The 20,052-nt window shown below is 37.2% G+C and overlaps 1 protein-coding gene across 4 annotated transcripts in view; it reads left to right on the top strand.

The window, feature by feature from the left end:
• The window catches only part of NRXN1 (neurexin 1), a 1,648,890-nt gene that overhangs the window by 1,357,621 nt on the left and 271,217 nt on the right, over nucleotides 1-20,052 (top strand). For all 4 annotated transcript variants that reach the window (XM_006839447.1, XM_006839445.1, XM_006839444.1 and 1 more), the window contains one exon: nucleotides 14,331-14,502. In XM_006839447.1, coding sequence (XP_006839510.1) covers nucleotides 14,331-14,502 — 172 coding nt within the window. The remainder of the gene's footprint in view (nucleotides 1-14,330; nucleotides 14,503-20,052) is intronic.

The following is a 20,052-nucleotide window of genomic DNA, read 5'->3' as shown; positions in this document are numbered from 1 at the left end:
AACCACTGTCCTTAAGGTTCGCAGCCCAATTCGTAACCACTATGCTACCAGAGCTCCTTATACATGCACATTATTCAGAAAATATATAAATATATACAGGAGAAAAAAATTTGGTTAGAAAATTGTGTATTAAAAAAAAACAAATTGTATCTGATGCGCTGGACTGCAAAGTCAGTTTGAACCACAAGGCCAGTGGTTCAGGCTCACCAGTCGCTCCTCGGAAACCCTATACATGATATGAGTTGGAACCAACTCAATATGTGTTCATGGACTCCTGGTGTGGTGCTGTAGGAAAAACACTGGAATGCTAATCAGAAGCTTGGCAGTTCAAATACACTAGTCACTTCTTGGAAACTCTATACAGGTTTGCTATGGATCAGAACTGACTTGTTGGCCCTTATCAATAACAACAACATGTATGTCCCTATACAGTTTACGTATCTCTATCTACAATAACATGTATTAGCAGTCTATATTGTTATTGCTATTAAGTGCCATCGAGTCCATGGCAACCTTGTATAAGGTTTCCTAGAAGCAACTGGTGAGTTTGAACCACCAGCCTTGTTCAAACTGACCTTACAGTTCAGTGCACTCACCCACAGTACCACATCAGGACACCTTGTAGCTACAGATGTACATACGAAGAAGTCCTGGTGTCACTCTGGAGAATAAGCACTGGACTAACTCACCATATGCTCCTTGAAAACACCATACAGGGTCACTATGAATTGGAACCAATTTGACAGCACATGACAACAACATACATAGGAATATTTGTCTTTTTTCATATGTGCCTCCCCCCACCTTGGTACCTTTGCATATTCTGTTTCTCTTTCTGAAAATCTCTTATTGTCATTATTGATTTTCTGTCTTCAGCTCCTCAAAGACACTTTGCTTTATTACTCAGTCCCTCTCACAACTCCCTGCTGTTTCTCTTCTTGTCACTTAGTGTAGTTGATATGCTAATATAAATTGAAATATATAAAGAAATCATATGACTTAAGCTTCATGATGGCAGGACCACTGTTTGTTTTGTTAGCTGTTATTTTTTATCTAGAACTTCATAGAACACCAAAAGAATAGAAAAAAGTCTATGTGTATTTATTGGGTATATAAATGAATGAATGAATATCTGTAAGTATTAAACTTCATGTATTATAGTATGTCTAAAATTTTTGCTTAGCTGATGCCAGAAAACTGTGCAATGTAGGAAAATAAATGTAGAGAAATACAACCAACAAATTCATTTAAAAATAGTTGACTTATAGATATAATGGTACAGAATTTTATAAAATGTACTGTACCTAGTAGATACGTGATCATTTATTGGTATTATTTTTGAGGCACTGTTATTGTTCTATTAATATGGGAAGAGGTTATATTCATTAGAAGCTTCAGACTTAGACATTTTGTATTCTTTTCTGAATGCTCTGTTGTGCCAAAATTATACACATAAACATAGATTTATTTTTGATGGTTGCAGGAATTATTACTTACTATTCTGAACATAATAGAACCTTACTGATTCTATAGAAAATAGTTTTGAGTGAGAGCATTTCTCTGCCCAGACACACACATTTTCAGTTTCTAAGGATGTCAGATAGGTAGTCCTACATGAGAAGTCAATAAGCAAGAGAGAAAGAGAAAGAGAAAGAAGAAGGCAATGCAGTCAGCTTTTCTCTTGGAAGGCATTTCAAGCTAGGGCTCCGTTTGAGGCTTGTGAAAACCCAGATAGCATTATTAAAAAGTCAGCCCATCAAACACATTTGAAAACATTTCCTTGCTATTACTTTTGTGGTTGCAAGTCACGATTCACAAACAGAATTCTAAAAAGTGGTGTTCCTTCCAATCCAACCTTTTCATTTCCAATTCTCTGCATATAGCTTATGAAGTATTCATCAACGGAGGCATTAAAAATAATTACACTTACCTCTTGATATGCTGTTATATTTAAAAGAAACTTAAAACAAAGGCCAATTTTATTTGTCTACAACCTACTTACTAAAGCAACACTTACTGTTAACCGAAGATTAAAATCACCATCCAGAGCTATTTTGTCTATTTGTCTGAAAAATGTTGTCTTCAGTGCTGTGGAAATTTGGAACATTAGAGCCAGACTGTAACTGTGTAGTCAGCTCTCCATGAAAATGATGGGCTTGGGATACCACAAGTAAATGAAATCCACAAATAATCCCAGATCTCCTTTGTAGGGAAAATGTTTTGCATAGAACTGCCAACAACGGGCAGAATGGATACATATGAATGTCCTTTCCCTGTCCATTCCTGTTAGAGGTAATAATAAGCAGTGTAATGGCCCAAAGACAAGGAGTCAGAGAGACGCAGAGAAACAAAGGTTATGGTTTTAATCAGCACCTGAACCACAATGCTTATTGCACACAGTTTCCTGAATGACTATAAAATGTGAGCAAAGCTAATTTAGCACCCAACCAAAGGCTTGAAAACAACAATAGCAAAACAAATCATACACAGAAACAAAAAACAAGCCATATCTAATCAACCTAACTGCAACTTTGATAAGACATAATATGAGCCAGTGTGAATCTTAGGTCTTCGGGCAGCAGCTTGCTCTATAGTTTTTAATTTTTTTTTTTTAATTTATTGATTATTTAGGAACAACAACAACAAAAAAGTTTAATGGTAGAACACATTCTTTACCAATAAGGACACATTTAATGTTTTCACTTCATGGGGTTTGGTTTCTCAGTGGATGGAAATATAGAAATGATCTCAAAGAAATGGTTCCAATTCTCAAGAGGTTTGCCATTACCTTTATTTCATTCTGAGACTGACATGGTATCACAGGGACGTATACTATCTGGCTCATGGGAAAGTTCTTTAATGAAGTCTTGGTGACATTTCCAAACTCATATCCACAAAGTAAAATGTCTCCTCAAACATAAAATCCAGGAAATTTCCCAAATGGGAAACAAGCAAACTAAGGAAGATATAAAAATGCCAAAATCAGGATTATTGTTTCTTTCAAGGATACACCAGTGGGATTTATCATCCCCACATTGTTATGATTCTGGTATGGCACTGTAGGATATGTACTAGACCACGTGGTCAGATTGAACCACAAGGTCGGTATTTCAAACTCGCCAGCCACACCTCAGAATCGTTACACAGGGTCACTATAACAACAACAAGAAGAGAAATAGGTGAGACAGTGAAGGTTTTGTGTAACTTTAGTGTTACCACCTGACCTCAGGGTCCTTCAGTCCTCAGGAGAAGAACTCTCTTGCCTTCTTCTCACACACCACCAAGTCCAACACATCAGACAAGACAGGGATTCTTATCCCTCCATCTTGCCTGGAGGAAAGAGGGTACAATTTCTTGATATGGAGCATATGCAACTTTTGTTTACAAGAGGTCACCTAGGTTCCTTTGATACATTATCCTAGTGGGATGTTCTCTTCCCCCTCCCAAACTTAGAATCCCTGATTTAAGGACATTAACAAAGTCCTAGTGATCCATCTGTTTTCAGTTTAATACATCTAGGACCCAAATTAAAATGTAGGTGTTTTTCATATATATATTTTTAAAACTTGGGTTAGTCATTTCTTTTACTTTTATTTCTTCCTGTGCTAACAGCTTTACCTTTTCCTAGAACTCCGCAGTATCTTTGACATGGAAGCGGATGTAGAAGTTGTATAATCCTAGTAGTCTTTGCTTCGGTACAGCCAGTGACAGGACATTTTTTCTTATGGGTGAGCATGATTAGAATGTAGAATTTTTATCTTTGTGAGCAGATGGTATGTGGTGGTGGTGGTTATGTGCTGTGAGTCGGTTCCAACTCCTAACAACCCTATGTAGGATTTCTGAGACTATAAATCTTTACTGGAGCAGAAAGCCTCACCTTTTCCCTTGGAACATCTGGTGGTTTTGAACTGCTGACCTTGAGGTTGGCAACCCGACTTGTAACAACTATGCTACCAGAGCTCCTTAAATGGTGGTGGTGGTGGTGGGGGGGTGGTATGCCGTTGAGTCAGTTCCAACTCATAGTGACTCTGTATAGGGTCACTTTTATGGGAGCAGAAAGCCTCATCTTTCTCCTATGGAATGGCTGTTAGTTTTAAACTGCTGACCTTGAGTTAAACAGCCTGACTTGTAACCACTACACTACTAGAGCTTCATCAATGGTAGATAAGGACTATTATATCAAAACTACCAAGAAAGAAGTGTGAGATGTTTTAACTTTTCTGACTGTGAGCTTACTGAATTATGGAGTAAATACTCTGCTTCACAAGTTGTGAAGATAACTTGGATATTATGTGTTTCAGCTAACTGTAATGGTTCTATAATTCTAGTATTTTAATCAACTTTTACCAAACCATTGTTAAGCACATGATAGTGGTTGTTTTTCAAAGTAATAATGATAGTTCACAGGTTCTGAGTAACTATTAAGTGTATTAATAAGAACTTTATATGCCTTATTTCATCACAAGTAAATTACAGACAGATGAAAATGTTCTGGAATCAGATCATAGTGATGGTTACTCAACCTTGTGAATATACTAAAAACCATTAAACTATATAAAGGTAAATTTTACAGTATGTGAAACGTCTCAATTTAAACAAAATAGACACTGTATTTTAAAGAGCTTTGAATAGTTAGAAGTGTAAAGGTAGTGTTTAAGATGATGTGAAGTAAACAAACAGGAATAAGTCAGTCTTTTTGTTTTTCTGCCCTGAAATGGTTTGCTTTATTATTGAGAACTTTACAATGACACATATAAACTAACACCTAAAGCAGTGTGTGTAGTTGGAATATACAAAGTTCACAAGACACTTTAAGGAACAAGAACTGAGTGTTAGTCTCCTGGAGGATGATACCACTGTTAGTATAGAGTTTCATGAAAACAAAAGGAGACATATAGAACTGCAAATTCTGCATTTGTTGTTTGTTTTCTTCATAAATGGATTTCTCAGAAACCTGTGTTAAGACATTGGCTCTTATTATAGCATTCTATAGATTGGGGGACTTATTAATAACAGCATAGTGTCCTGAATGAACATTTGATTAGAATGTAAGATCATTCTGAGGTGGTGATCACCCTAGACCTCATCCACTTCTGGTGCCTTAGTGTGTGGTGCTATGGAAAGAGCATCAAAAAAGAAAAGATAAAAGAAGCAAGATAAATGTTCTCTGCAGTAGCCTCACCCTTCACTCAGTTTTTAAAGTAGCATTGGTTCTAGGATGCTTGCTTGAAACATTGACACTACTAAAGATATTCTTGTTTAGAAAACCCCTTCCACCTGGGTCAGCTTCCAGTCATAGCACTTAACTTTCAGATCTGCTGGGAGTTTTGGGGACACTCCACTGTACATAGGTCAAGGAGCTCTGGTAGTGTAGTGGTTATGAATTGGGCTGCAAACTGAAACTACTAGCTGCTCCACAGGAGAAAGATGAGGCTTTCTGCTCCCGTAAAGATTTACAGCCTCAAAAACCCTGTTCAGGGTCACCATGGGTTGGAACCGGCTCGATGGCACTTAACAACAACAACAACAACAACTGTACATAGCTCAGTGTCTGGTACCCAGTGAACACTCTGATATGTAGAACCTGGAAAAGGGTTGGAAATTGAGCAACATGTCTTGGATACACTTAGGTAATGCTGTCCTAATGATGACCTGCTCCTGACATAGCTAGGGGCTTCCAGGATCCCTTTAAGCCCTCCTTCTAATGATCGGGCACTCAGCCTCCCTCCCTCTAGCTCCTGCCAATGCCACTCATTTTTCAGGTGTGGGTATTTGTGTGCATGACTATCTTCCCAAATTGACTGAACGCTTCCCAAAGGTCAGAGAACATACTTTATAAGTTTGTATTATCCACACACAATGCAGAGTACATAGTATATACTCAGCTTTTATTTGTCAGCTGAATAAATTAAAACGTGTTATTAAATATGTAAAGTGGAGACAAGAAATGATACCTTTTTGTATTTGAAATGGCATATTTTGACAAGAGGGTGGGGAACATACTTACAGCCCAATACCAGGTTAAAACAATTAGATCAAAACTACTTCTTGAAATTTTGGCTCATTAAAATTGGTTAACAGTCTCTAGTAGTCCAGTAGGACTTCTAAGTCAATAATCTGGAAATGTACAATTACCTGAGTCCGTGTGATTGTTTTGAGATGGGATAACAGTGGCTCACTGACATCCTTAGCTCTGGAATTTACCCCTGTGGAGTAACTGCAGGTCCCAGAGTCCCGCTCACACCTTACGACTTCTCCTCCCTGCTGAAGTCTGGGCTCCAAAGAAATAGAACATAATGTGCAACTGATTCTGATTTTGATTCATGTTGTAGGGTTGAGTCACAGAAGTTGTTCTGTATTCTGAAATAAGCACTAACATGGAGTACCGTTGATGAAATTGTTGAGTTCTGTTCAAGGTGGGGCTGGGAGTACTAGTGTGCTCCACATTATGTGGCAGAGCATATTGAACCTAAGCAAGGGCTCCCTGTTACACTCCAGACTCTCCACAGTAACATGTATTCATCTTGTTTAGTTCTACTCTTTTAAGGGTTTGATAAACAAACAAAGAAACAAAAAGGCAGAAGAGAATTAGTTTTTTGTTACTTATTCACTTATTTATTACTGGTTTCTTTTTCAGGGCATAGTTGAGCCAAACACTTTCAACCTCAGAGGATTGATGTTGTTATTAAGTGCCATCAAGTGGGTTCCTACTCATAGCAGCCCTGCATAGGGTTTCTGAGGCTGTACATTTCCTAGGGGTGTATAGTGGGCTCAAACTCATCATCTTGTGGTTTACAGTCTAGTGCTTATCCTATAGAGCCATCACATTCTCCTGTGTAATCAATACCACTATTTATTTTCAGGAATTTTTGTCATCCAAACTAAATGTGTATTCTGCTTTACCTACAGGTATATGCTGTATGCCCATGTATAGAAAATATATCTGCATTTCTAATATACAACAATCTTGTTTGGAATAGTCTCCAGCTATTCAGAACACCATTAAGTTTTAATCTATGTTAAAATATTTATTTTTCAAATTAATATGCTATTTCAAATGGAATTAAACTGTGCATTAAACCTTGGTGCTACTTGCTAGAACTTTAAAGTTCTTTCCTTGTGTCATACCTCATAGTGTTTCCTTTTAACTTGGTCTAATAATATAATCTTTATTCAGAAATGAGCTTTTGAGGAAAAAAATCAATAATTACCTTTGTCACTATTTATCTAATGAATCCATGGAAAGACTTCATTAAATTATAAATGCCTTGTTACTGATATTCTCATAATAGATTTTTGAAATGATTGTGTGAGCCAGTTACCCATTTCAAGGAAGATACAATGCAGAGAGATCAGTACATGTCCAGTGAAATTACTTCTTGTTTTGCTAATACAATATTCATGAGAATTTGGCAGAGACAATCACATTTAATCCCAGATAATAAGAATATGAAATGAATTCTTTTACATAGTAATTATCTGTTAGCAAGAAAGTTTAGCAAGTTTTATTGTTTATATAATTGAAATGACTTGCTTTGCTGTCAACATGGGTGGGGGGTTCCTGGGATAATTCAGAAATTCTGAATGGAATCACAAATAAAAATTCTCTTGATCGTGATTTTTTTGTATGGGTTTGTATGTATTTTTGGAGTCCTGGTATGGGTGCTGTTGGTTAATGCACCATACTGCAAAGCTGTTTGAACTGCAAGGTCGGTGGTTCAAGCTTACCACCTGCTCCTCAGAAACCCTATACAGGGTTGCTATGGGTTGGAACTGACTCGATAGCACATAACAACAACAACAACAACAACATATGTATTTTCATTTATTGATTAAAATATATACCCTTAACTACTATTATGCCACCAGTTTTTGATGGCCTTGATCTCTTGAAGTTTATGGATGTCTAAATTAGGGCAGCATCTGCTGGCCTCTACTTTGGGAGTACTCAGTTGTATTCTGAATGACTAAGGGGATTTGAATCCATGGAATATGCTTGGAATATGCTTAACCTATTGTTGTTGTTGCTAAGTTCCATCCATTTGGTTCCAAGTCAGCATTTCTGTATAGGGTTTCTGAGAAGTGACTTGTGGGTTTGAACTGCTGACCTTGCAGTTAGCAAGCAGGCCAATACTTATTCTACAATGCTACACCATTAAGTATTAATCTAGGTTAAAATATTTATTTTTCAAATTAATATGCTATTACAAATGGAATTAAACTGTGCATTAAACCATGGTGCTGTTATTTGCTAGAACCATGTTGTAAGTTAGGAGACCAAATCAACCTATCTCAGGAGAAATGTTGTTGCTGTTGTTAGGTGCCATCAAGTCGGTACTGACCCATAATGACCTTATGCACAGCAGAATGAAACACCGCCCAATCCTGGGCCAACATCACTACTGTTGCCACAATTGAGCCCATTGATGCTGCCACTTTGCCAATTCATCTCACTGGGGGTCTTCCTCTTTTTCTCTGACCCTCCACCTTACCAAACATGATATCCTTCTCCAGAGACCGGTCCCTCCTGACAGTATGTCCGAAGTATGAGAGACAAAGTTTAGCCATCTTGGCCTCCAACGAAGACTCTGACTGCACTTCTTCCAACACAGATCTGTTGGTTCTATGGGCAGCCCATGGCACTTTCAATCTTCTCCTCCAACACCATAACTCAGGAGAAATAGGATCACATAAAAGCCAGTGTTCTGCAGCGATCACCTGCCCTTATTGTTGCTTGACTGCATCTTATACTGTGTTGTTGCAATATATATATTTGTTGTTGTTGTTGTTAAGTGCCATCGAGTTGGTTCCGACCCATAGCGACCCTGTACAGGGTTTCTGAGGCTGTAAATCTTTATGAGAGTAGAAAGCCTCATCTTTCTCCCATGGAGCAGCTGGCAGTTTCGAACCGCTGAACTTAAGGTTTGTAGCCTGATTCGTAACCACTACGCTACCAGAGCTCCTTTATATATATGTATATATATGAGAACTCCTATATATATATAAAACACATATGTACATATATGTGTATGTATGTATTATATATGTGTGTATATGTAGACATGTATTATATATCTATGTGTATGTAATATATATATATATAGTTGTTATTGTTGTTATGTGCCGTGGAGTCAGTTCCGACTCATAGTGACCCTGTACAGGGTTTCCAAGGCTGTAAATCTTTACAGGAGCAGAAAGCCTCCTCTTTCTCCCATGGAACAGTTGGTAGTTTCAAACAGCTGACCCTGAGGTTAGCAGCCACATTCATAAACACTACGCTACCAGAGCTCCATGTATATATACATACATATGTATATATATATATATATAATCTTTACATGTATGTGTATACTTTTGACTCCTGGTATGGTGCTGTAGGATCAGCATTGGACTGCGAAACACAAGCTCAGCTCTTCAAACCCACCTCCTCAGAATCCTCCTCAGAATCCACACACAGGGTCACTATTGGTTGAATCATCTCAACAGTACTTAACCACAGCAATATTTATAGATGGACTCCTTGAGTGGCACTGTAGGATAAGTACTGCACTGCAAACCACAAGGTCAGCGGTTCAAACCCAACAGCTGCTCCTCAGAAACCCTGTACAGTGTTGCTATGATTCAGAATCAACTCAATGGCACTTAACAATAACAACATGAATAATCTGAGGTTGAAAGAGTTTGGCTCAACTATGCCAATGTAGGCTAAATATTAGAATACAATGGTTCTGTAGAATAAGCATTAGACTATGAACCACAAGGTTTGCTGTTGACTCAATAACATTTAACAATAACAACAAATATGTTATTGTTGTTATGTGCTGTTGAGTTGATGCCGACCCATAGTGAGCCTGTATAGGATTTCAGAAAAGTGGCTGGTGGGTTTGACCCACTGAACTTGTGGTTCAAACTAACCATGTTGTCCAGTGTATTATCCTGCAGCACCATATAAAGAACTAACTCACTTTCTCTCTCTCTCTCTATATATATATATAAATATATATATGTACGTGTGTGTGTATTGTTGTTAAGTACCGTGGAGTCGGTTCTGACTCACAGTGACCCTGCACAAGGTTTCTGAGGCTGTAAATCTTTTTGCAAGCAGAAAGCCTCATCTTTCTCCCATGGAACAGCTGGTAGTTTCGAATTGCTGACTGTGAGGTTAGCAGCCCGATTCGTAACCACTACGCTACCAGAGCTCCTTACAGCAAGGATGGCAGGCTTTAAATTCAACTGAAGTTGTGCATTTTTGTTACTACAGCAGTGTGAACTGAGATCACGTCCTTCTCTAAAAGCAAATATATACATTGTTGTTGAGTGTTGTTAACTGAAATCGTGTCTATGTCTAAAAAATGAACATATATATTGTTGTTAAGTGTCGTCAAGTCAGTTACGATTGATAGCCACCCTGTAGAGTATACATATGATGCAGCTGTGGGATAATGCCCTGGATCCCATGGTCTCCTTCAACTATAAGGTCAGCAGTTCAAATTCACCAGCCGCTCCTCGGAAACCCTCTACAGGGTCGCTATGAATCATAACCGACTCGACAACACTTAACAAGAAAATAAAAAACAAACAAACATATATATATAGTTGTTCTTAAGTGCCATCGAGTTGATTCCGACCAATAGCGACCCTGTACCCTGTAGAGGGTTTCCGAGGAGCGGCTGGTGAGCTTGAACCACTGACCTTGCAGTTCAAAAAACTTTGCAGTCTGACACATTAGCTTAGCACACAGCACCACACCAGGACTTGTGTGTGTGTGTGTGTGTGTATATATAGATATATAAATATATATATATATATTCACTTATATTTCATTTCCATAACTTTCAGCCTTCCTTTTCTTCTTGATTCCTCCAGGCAGGAAGCTGGTACAGAATTGAAGACAGAGAATATTTCCACTTTCACTGTAACTCTGGTAGTGTAGTGGTTACAAGTTGGGCTACTAATCTCAAGGTCAACAGTTTGAAACTTCTAGCGGTGGCCCGGGAGAAAGATGAGGCTTTCTTCTCCCATAATATTTGCACCTCAGAAACCCTATCCAGGGTCGCTGTGAATCAGACTCAACTCCAAGGCACATAACCACCACTGCAGTAATCATGGTGTGGTGTGGCAGGATAATGCGCTGGACTGCAGTGTCTGTTTGAGTTGCAAGGTTGGTGGCTCACACCCACCAGTAGTTCCTCAGAAACCTACACAGAGTTGCTAAGGAGTCAGAACTGACTCTGATTAGATGGTGCTTAACAGCAGGAGTCATGGTGTGGCGCTGCAGGATAATGCAGTGGACTGCAAGGTCAGTTTGAACCACAAATTTTTTGGTTCAAATTCACCAGCCACTCCTTACAAACCTTATACAGGGTCACTATGAGCTGAAACCGACTCTATGGCACTTAACAACAACATAGTAGCCAGTTAGGTGGGCTTAGACTATGCTTAAACCAACTGTTTAGAGTCATTTTTTGTACACTCTGGTGGATTCTTTGGTGTTTTTTCCATATGATTGGGATTTCTTAACCTACAATATTCTTGAAGTAGAAAATGCATCTTTATTTAGGATTCCTGCTTCAGTCCCTGAGCATGAATCACTACAGCTTTAGCTCTTTTCATCTTTTGTCTTCACCAGTTGTTTTCATCAGTTGTCCTCACCGCTATTCAGACTCTCAATGACCCTTTTAAAAGGGGTTTATCACAAATCAGGAGTCCTGGTGTGGCACTGTAGTTTGAGGACTTTACTGCTAACCACAAGGTTGGCAGCTCAAACCCACTAGATGCTCCTTGGAAACCCTATATAGAGTTGCTATGAGTTGAAACCTTGAGAGGTTTCTACTATGACCAAGCAGGATTCAAGGTCATGTCATGCTCCATGTTTAGCAAGAACAGCAAAACACGGAGCAAAGAACAGCTAGGTTTACATTTGCCAACTGCAGCTAAAGAATGACCTAATCTACTAAAACACAGCCTTGTATAATTAAGAATACAGACTCTGGATCCAGACCACCTGGGTTCAAATCCCAGCTACTTTCTTTCTAACTATGTAATCTTTTTCAAGTCGATTCCTTATTTTGTGCCTCCGTTGTCTCATCTTTAAAATGTAGATCAAATAGCACCTCCCTCATGGACTTTTAATGAGCTCTGGTAGTGTAGTGGTTGCAAATACGGCTGTGAACCACACCGTCAACAATTCGAAACTAACAGCTGTTCTGTGGGAGATAGTTGAGGCCTTCTGCTCCCATAAAGATTCACAGCCTCGGAAACCCTGTACAGGGTCGTTATGAGTCGGAATCGACTCCATGGCACAACACCAACACCAACACCATGGACTTTTATGAGCAATGTCACAGTTTGTATTTGTAAAGTGATTAGACCCAGATAGGTGTTTGTTAAATACAAATCCCTTATCATGGTTCTTAAATGAGATCCTTATAAATTTCCTGTGGAATTATACTATATATGTGTTAGAAAGATATATACTATGTTAAATAATCTTTGGAAAATGAGATAATAGGAATTCTACCAAAATAAAGAAATAATAAGTTTACAGAAACCTGTGATAAAAAAAAAAAAAATCCAGTGAGTATATAATAACATTTCAGATTTATTGGAGTCGTACTGTTTATCACCTAAACCATTCTACAAAATAAACACTCAAAAAAACTTCAACTCTCTTACAAAACTATGTATTTAAAAGTCTGGATCATATGACAAGTGTGATAGAAAATAAAAATACATACAAAAGATACTATGCTGAAAGTCTATGTATTATTAAATCTGCTCTACCAATTAAATTCCAAGTTTCTTAACAGCCCTAGTTAGAAAGGATATATGCTTTCTTTAAAATGACATAGCCTATCAAATTAAATACAATTCAAAACAAAAGTTTAAAAATAATATGAAATTCTTATAAGGACGAGCAATTTTATTATTTTTTTTAAGTTTTTATTGTGAGATTTCTTGGACATTACTACCGGTTGCTATCAAGTTGATTCCAACATCTGATGACCCCATGTGTGTCAGAGTAGAACTGTTTTCCAGAGGTTTTCAATGACCTATTTTTCAGAAATAATTAAGACCCTGGAAGGATGGGGGTGGGGATCTCTTTAGAAAATGGATCTTTAACAATGTAGTAAATAACAATGTCAACATTGCCCTTTGTGCAGATTGTGTAAGATTATTTTATAAGAACGTTCAATGGAACCTGATGCCATGCCCTTGCTGTCTAATTCAATCATGAGAATCCAGCAAGAGGTCAAGAGAATTTGGTCCAAACCTTCGGGTTTCTGATATTCATATTCAATATTTCTACAGGAATGGATAGACTATATATCCCTTAAACTCCCTGCCCCCATGCCGTTCATCCCAGCTGAGGTTTGATGAAAGGTGAGCAGCAGACAGCTTGAGGTTATATACTCTGACAAGGGCCTGCAGTGCAAGTATTCTATGCTACTGATTAAGGGCACATCCACATGCTTTCAAAATCTACTGAGCTCGTGGTAGAGTTGACAGTCCTGCTGTTTGAGAATGCTTCTCACAGCCAAAGGACATGTTTCCCTTTGCTGTCTTGGACTATGAAATTTTAAAGTTAACAGTAACAACTTTGCACACAAAATGCTTTGCCACACTGCTTGGCTTAACTCAGAGAGGGGTAAATTTTTAGATGACCACGTCTTAGCTTCTTATTACCTTTGACATAATCTAAGATTGAGGAAACTGAACTTTAGTTCTAGCACATCACTGGGAAATTGTGTGACCTTAAGTCATTACATCTCCCTGTGTCATAGTGAAATAAGTTTCAGTCTCTTAGCATTTGATGGTACTGTGAAACTGCCCTTATTAAATGCCTGATCGTACATCCATACTCTTTAGAAAGATTTTTATATATTTGCAAGCATTTATCACTTGGCTCTAAACAGACTTTGTTGCTCTGATTTCACCACTTATTAGAAGGAGGGGTTTCAAGTCTCTTTTTTCTTGTGAGATGGAAAGAGTGGATTAAAGAAACTGTTAAAGGATATGAAAGGATACCCTTTCATGCCAGCAGCTGTGCATGTTTTCTAAGGCAACCTCTGGGAAGAATGCAGCTCAATTCCCTTGAAAGTGTGCCCTTTGGAATATCAATTATCCATGAAAGAGATGTCTGAGATTTCCCCAAATGTCAAGAATCTTGCTTGTACTGTATGCAGTCTTTTGGAAGTAAAATGGGAGGAAACCAACTGTTTCTGGAAGCATGCTCTTGAGCTCTGTATGTAATTCTTATTGAATCTTGATTTATTAGTACAATTTAGCACAAATCCCTTTTTTTTTTTTTTTTACCTCTTTCCTTCCAGCATCAAGGAAAAATTGGAGTTAAATTTAATGTTGGGACAGATGACATCGCCATCGAAGAATCCAATGCAATCATTAACGATGGGAAATACCATGTAGTACGTTTCACGAGGAGCGGTGGCAATGCCACTTTACAGGTGGACAGCTGGCCAGTAATCGAGCGATACCCTGCAGGTAAGCCAGTGAATGTGTATCCGGGGCAGATTTTCTGGAAAACAAAACACTGTTTTGCGTCCGTTTCACCAAATTGTGGTTTTTCTGAGAACCCATCAAGTATATATATTGGACTTTAAGTCAAGTGACTGTAATGCTGTCCTAAACTGTTCTTGATACAGTGTGTAAGTGGCATTTGATAGGAGAACTTGAAGGCACACGTTATCGTTTGCAAAATTCAGGACATCAGCGAAACCTGAAAAATGCACACATAAAAGGTACAACATGTCAAAGCTCTTTTTACTGGATCCTTATATTTGAACAAAGGAAAGGCTTTGTCAAAAGTAACAATGTTAAAATTTAAAGCTAAGGGAGGGACTATTTATAAAGCTTTTCTATGAGAGAAAAATCTGAATAGTTTGGCAGTGGCACACAGCTGAAAGTAATAAAATGTGCACGAGGGGAATGAGGCAAGCAGAGAGATCGGAAAGGAACTAGCGTTTTGTTGATTTGTAGTTATAAAAATATGTATGTGAATTAAATCGAGTTTGTTGTCACTATCATAATGCCATGTACATTCACAAGGATTCTGTGACACTAGTGTTACTCATTTCAAGTCTATAAAAATGATCATTAAGCCATTTAGTCATAAAATAAACATGATCTTATCGTGTGAGCTTTGTCAGTGCTATGTTGTTACAACAAAAGCAGTAGATTAGGAAGATAAACCACAGCTACCTGTGGTTTCATATATTCTCAATTTAAAAACAATACATTTTAAAGTAAAATACAAATTTGAAATATAGAAGTATTTCACTGCAATTCTTTATCCTTACTTATTTTATTTCTAAATATTTGCTCAAAACTTTCAGATTTCTTTGCTCCCATTTTAGATACTATAATGTTTTTAATACAGTAGGTGTATAGCACAGCATAAAGGAAAAGTATAAAACTAAATTATCCTTCATTTTACACAAAATGATTAGTAAACATATATAAAATATATAAACTCCTTGCATTGTAATTCTCTTTTTATTCATTGGAAGAAATAATTTGATGTAATAACTAAGTTTATTAAGTAAATACCACTGTTCGTTTTAGTACTGACTCACAATTAAGGAATCAAGTAGCTACGATGTTCTTCTGAACATTTTCTGATTTATAAAATTCCACCTCTTCAAACCTCAGTTCAAAACTAGCCTATAATCCTGGCGTTCTGCAAATATTTGTTGAATTAAATGGAATTTTTTAAAAATTACAAAAATCTGTTCTAGGACAAAATTCAGAAGAAAGCAAATTTATAATATGTGGAATACATATTATAATATTGGCGAATAAGTGTGGTGGTTGTGGTTATGTGCCGTGGAGTAGGTTCTGACTCATAGCGAACCTGCACAGGGCTTCCAAGGCTGTAAATCTTTACGGGAGCAGAAAGCCTCATCTTTCTCCTGTGGAACAGCTGATAGTTTCAAACTGCCATATTTGCTAAATCTATGCCCTGGAAATCTACACCAGTTTACACTATAATTGTGAGGACATACACTTTTAATTAAGAGGAAAAACAGAAAAGTTGGCGAGAAAGTATCAGTACATGGATAGAATGTTATTAATACCTTATTGTATTCAATGAAATCCTAGTTGAAATGTATTTTTTTATATATATAATAGCTAAAACCTTACAGGAAAAAAAATTAGTAAATTTTCTAAAATAAGAATGAATCAGTACCCATTTACTAACAGGAAGCCATTGCCCTGAGGCTATGAAACACATAAGGCAATAAGTGTTTCTCGAAGCCTAACTTTGTTGCAACAGTTAAGTCTTTAAATTATCTTAATTTAGTAGTTTTTCACTTTTATCATTTTTTAAATCTTATCTTGTTAACAGCTATTCTCTAGAGGTTATTAATGGTTATTAATGGTGACCTGTGGAGGCCTAGTGTGACACTGTGGGTTAATGCTCTGGATTACAAAATCGGTGGTTCAAGCTCACCAGCTGCTCCTTGGAAACCGTACACAGGGTCACTATGAGTCACAGACTCGACAGCACTTAACAACAACAACAACTATGGAGAATGGGGAGTTCTTGTGTGATGCTATAGGATAAACACTAGATAGCTAACCAAAAGGTCAGTGGTTCAAACCCACCCACCACTACTAGGAAACCTTATACAGGGTTGCTATGAGTCAGCGCTGACTCAGTCACTCTTAACAACAACAATATGGAGGGTTGAGTTCTAGGCTCAAGTTATTTTGGGAAATTCTGAGCTAAATATAACTGCCTTTGGACTTAATTATAATGCATTGTTATTATTGTTGTGGTTAGGTGCTATTGAGTTGTTTCTGACTCATAGTGAGCCTGCATAGCGTTTCCAAAGAGCCATTTGTATGTTTGAACCTCCAATCTTGGGATTTGAACTGACTTTGCAATCCAGTGCTTATCCTACATTGCCATACCAAGATGTCTTATAATGCAAAGTGTATCTTTAAAAGAGAAACATACTATATATTTCCTAAGCATTTAAAAAATATTTCCTAATACTTTTTTACATTTCTGCATTCCACTATTTTAACATATTTTATAGATATCATATACTGAGTATATTGTTGTTCTTGTTAAGTGGTGTTGAGTCAATTTTGACTCATCCTGACCCTGCATAGGGTTTCCAAGGAGCAGCTGGTAGATTTGAACCACTGACCTTGTGATTTGCAGTCCAGTGCTTATCCTAAATCAACACAACAGCTCATCAAAAAAGACAGTGCTCTGTCTTCTTATGGCATGCTGATATGTAGTTTGATTACCAGTAGCTGAGAATACACATTATTTAAGAAAAGACTAGCATTTACTTGGAGTCCTGATGTAGGGCTATAGAATAAGCACTGGGCCACAATGTTGATTTGAGCGGCAAGACTGGCAATTCAAATCTACCAGCCGCTCCTCAGAAATCCAGGGGTCCCTATGAGTCAGAACTGATTCGATGGCACTTAACAACAACAAGTATTTACTTAACATGTGCAATGTTTTAGTTACCAATTAAATGGAACATGATGTACAATATAAAATATATTTAAAAATGGAAACATTTAATGTCATAACAATTAGCATGGCTATTTTTGGTATTATAGATATGTATATTTTAGATGTTCTGTTAGGAAATAGTCTTTCACCAAGAAATATTTTAGATAATATCAATAAATCAGAAACACAGAATTGCTATGATTTTGAAGGATATAAGCAATGGGAAAGCAGTGCGTCTGATCTCAAGAATATTAGAGCGCATGTGAAGAATTTTGATACAAATACATAAAAAGTTAATGTTCAATATGTAAAGAACTCAGGGGAGTCACGATTGTTGTCATCAAATGTTTTATTAATCATCCATTCTGTATGCATTTCAGCCTGATGCTGATGGAGAAAATAAGTCATGAAAATTTCAAATACCATTTTCTCTCAGAGCTTCATCTAAAACAGTAACATAAAGGCTGAATACAGATTTGGAACTATGTATCATTTAGATTAAGGTTTTTAGAACAAAGTGATTTTAAATATGAGTTCAGTAACAAAGTCTATTACATCTTTCCCCTCCCCCACGGGTTTATTATACTATGACTCTTTTGGGCTCTTGAATAAGCACTAGACTGCTAACCACAAAGTTGGTGGTTCAAACCCACCAGCTGCTCCTTGGACACACTGTACAGGATCACTATGTGTTGCAATTGACTTGATGGCACTCATCAACAACAGCATTGTTTATTTATTTATTGTTATTAATTAGAAAAGCAGCTGGACTAATGCTCTTACCATCATGTCCTGTAGTTAGAGAAGCAGGACTCAACAGACTATATTTGCACGGCAAAATATAGGTAATAAGGGTTGAAATTAGTAATTAAGTGTAGCACTTAACCTTCCATTATAGGACTTTGTGGAAAGTGCTTTTATATAAAGCAATTCATTTGGTAGCAACACTAGTCTTTTAATGAAATTCAACTAAAGCATTGACCACTGGTATTACCCATAATTATCCGGAAGGCTTTCATAGAGAAATTCATTAGTAGAGGTAGATTTTATATTCCTTTGGAGTATATGAAATATTCCTATATCTCAACAATCCATGTTTTAGAACAAATATTGAATTTTGGAATAATAGGACCAGTATTCATTATTATCTGTACATGGAGCAAAGTGCAGAAATAAGAGGAGGGTGGGGAGTTGATTCAAAAAGTGCCTGGAAAAATTCCATTATCTTTTCATTCCATTTTTCCATGAACTTTTGAAACCTCTCATAATATGTTGCAAATCATTTAAAGTTAATAAAATAATTTCTTAGTACTTATAAATTAAGCTCTAGAATATAATGCATCATTAATCTCTGATTTGCTCCTAATTACAGTTATGTAGCAAAATTTTCTTGCAACAAAAATAGATTCTCTTCTTTAACATTTATCCACAAATCCTAACATCATCTTGCTTGCCCTGCTTAAACACTGTTCCAGATAAATCACAATTACCTTTGAGGATAAACTGGAATTTACTTGCTAGAAGAATGTGTCAAAATATGCTCTTTATATTCTATGCTAGGTATAATATTCATTTTATTCCCATAAGTTAGCATATCCAATCAACAAATATTTAGATCATGTGTTCTATATTAAAGGCGTGCTAGTGTGGTGCTATGTCATCAGCACTGAATTGTTAACCTCAAGGTAGGAGGTTCAAACCCATCCGCCACTCCTTGGAAATGCTATATTGTTGTTAAGTGCTGTGGAGTTGGTTTTAATTCACAGTGACTCTGTATAGGGTTTCCAAGAAGTGGCCCGAGGAATGGTGAGTGTGAACTGCCGACCTTGTGGTTCAAACCTACCTTGCAGTCCAGTGCCTTACTCCATAGCGCCACACCAGGTCAGAAATGATTCTACAGCACATATAACAACAATAACTATATTAAAGAAACACACTAGGTTTAGTATCTGGCCACAGAAAATAAAATTTAAAAATCATGAGTAGAAATACAATATGTGGAAAAATTCCAGTCATTGTATCACACTTGACTACATTCTGAATGTTGTTGTTGTGTGCCGTGGAGTCGGTTCCGACTTATAGTGACCCTGTACAGGGTTTCCGAGGCTGTACATCTTTACCGGAGCAAAAACCCTAATTTTTCTCCCACGGAACAGCTGGTAGTTTCGAACTGCTGACCTTAAGGTTCGCAGCCCGATTCGTAATCACTATGCTACCAGAGCTCCTCAAATTCTCAATAGGGAACTAGAATTTTACTTGGAGGATGGCTTGCATTCACTAACTTGATGTTACTAGGAGAGCAGAGACAGAAAATATTTATAAAGCTATTAAACAGTTCCAATGTTGAAAGAAAAAACCTAAATAGGGTGTGGGAATGAAAGAACAGGTCAAATGCAGAATACATTATAGATCCTGGTGAACAACTGAATACAAGATAATTTCTACTTTTAGGTTATCTTCTGCGGTAGAGCATAAAATCTGAAGGTTTTTGCCTGTGAATGACTCCAACCAGGCACAGCTCAATTCCATTTTGTGTCTAGGAGTCCTGGTGTGGC

The sequence above is a fragment of the Chrysochloris asiatica genome, unplaced genomic scaffold (genome assembly GCF_000296735.1).
Source record: "Chrysochloris asiatica unplaced genomic scaffold, ChrAsi1.0 scaffold00024, whole genome shotgun sequence".
Lineage (NCBI taxonomy): Eukaryota > Metazoa > Chordata > Mammalia > Afrosoricida > Chrysochloridae > Chrysochloris > Chrysochloris asiatica.
Note: the sequence above shows the minus strand (reverse complement) of the source record. Positions and strands in the feature narration are given on the sequence as shown.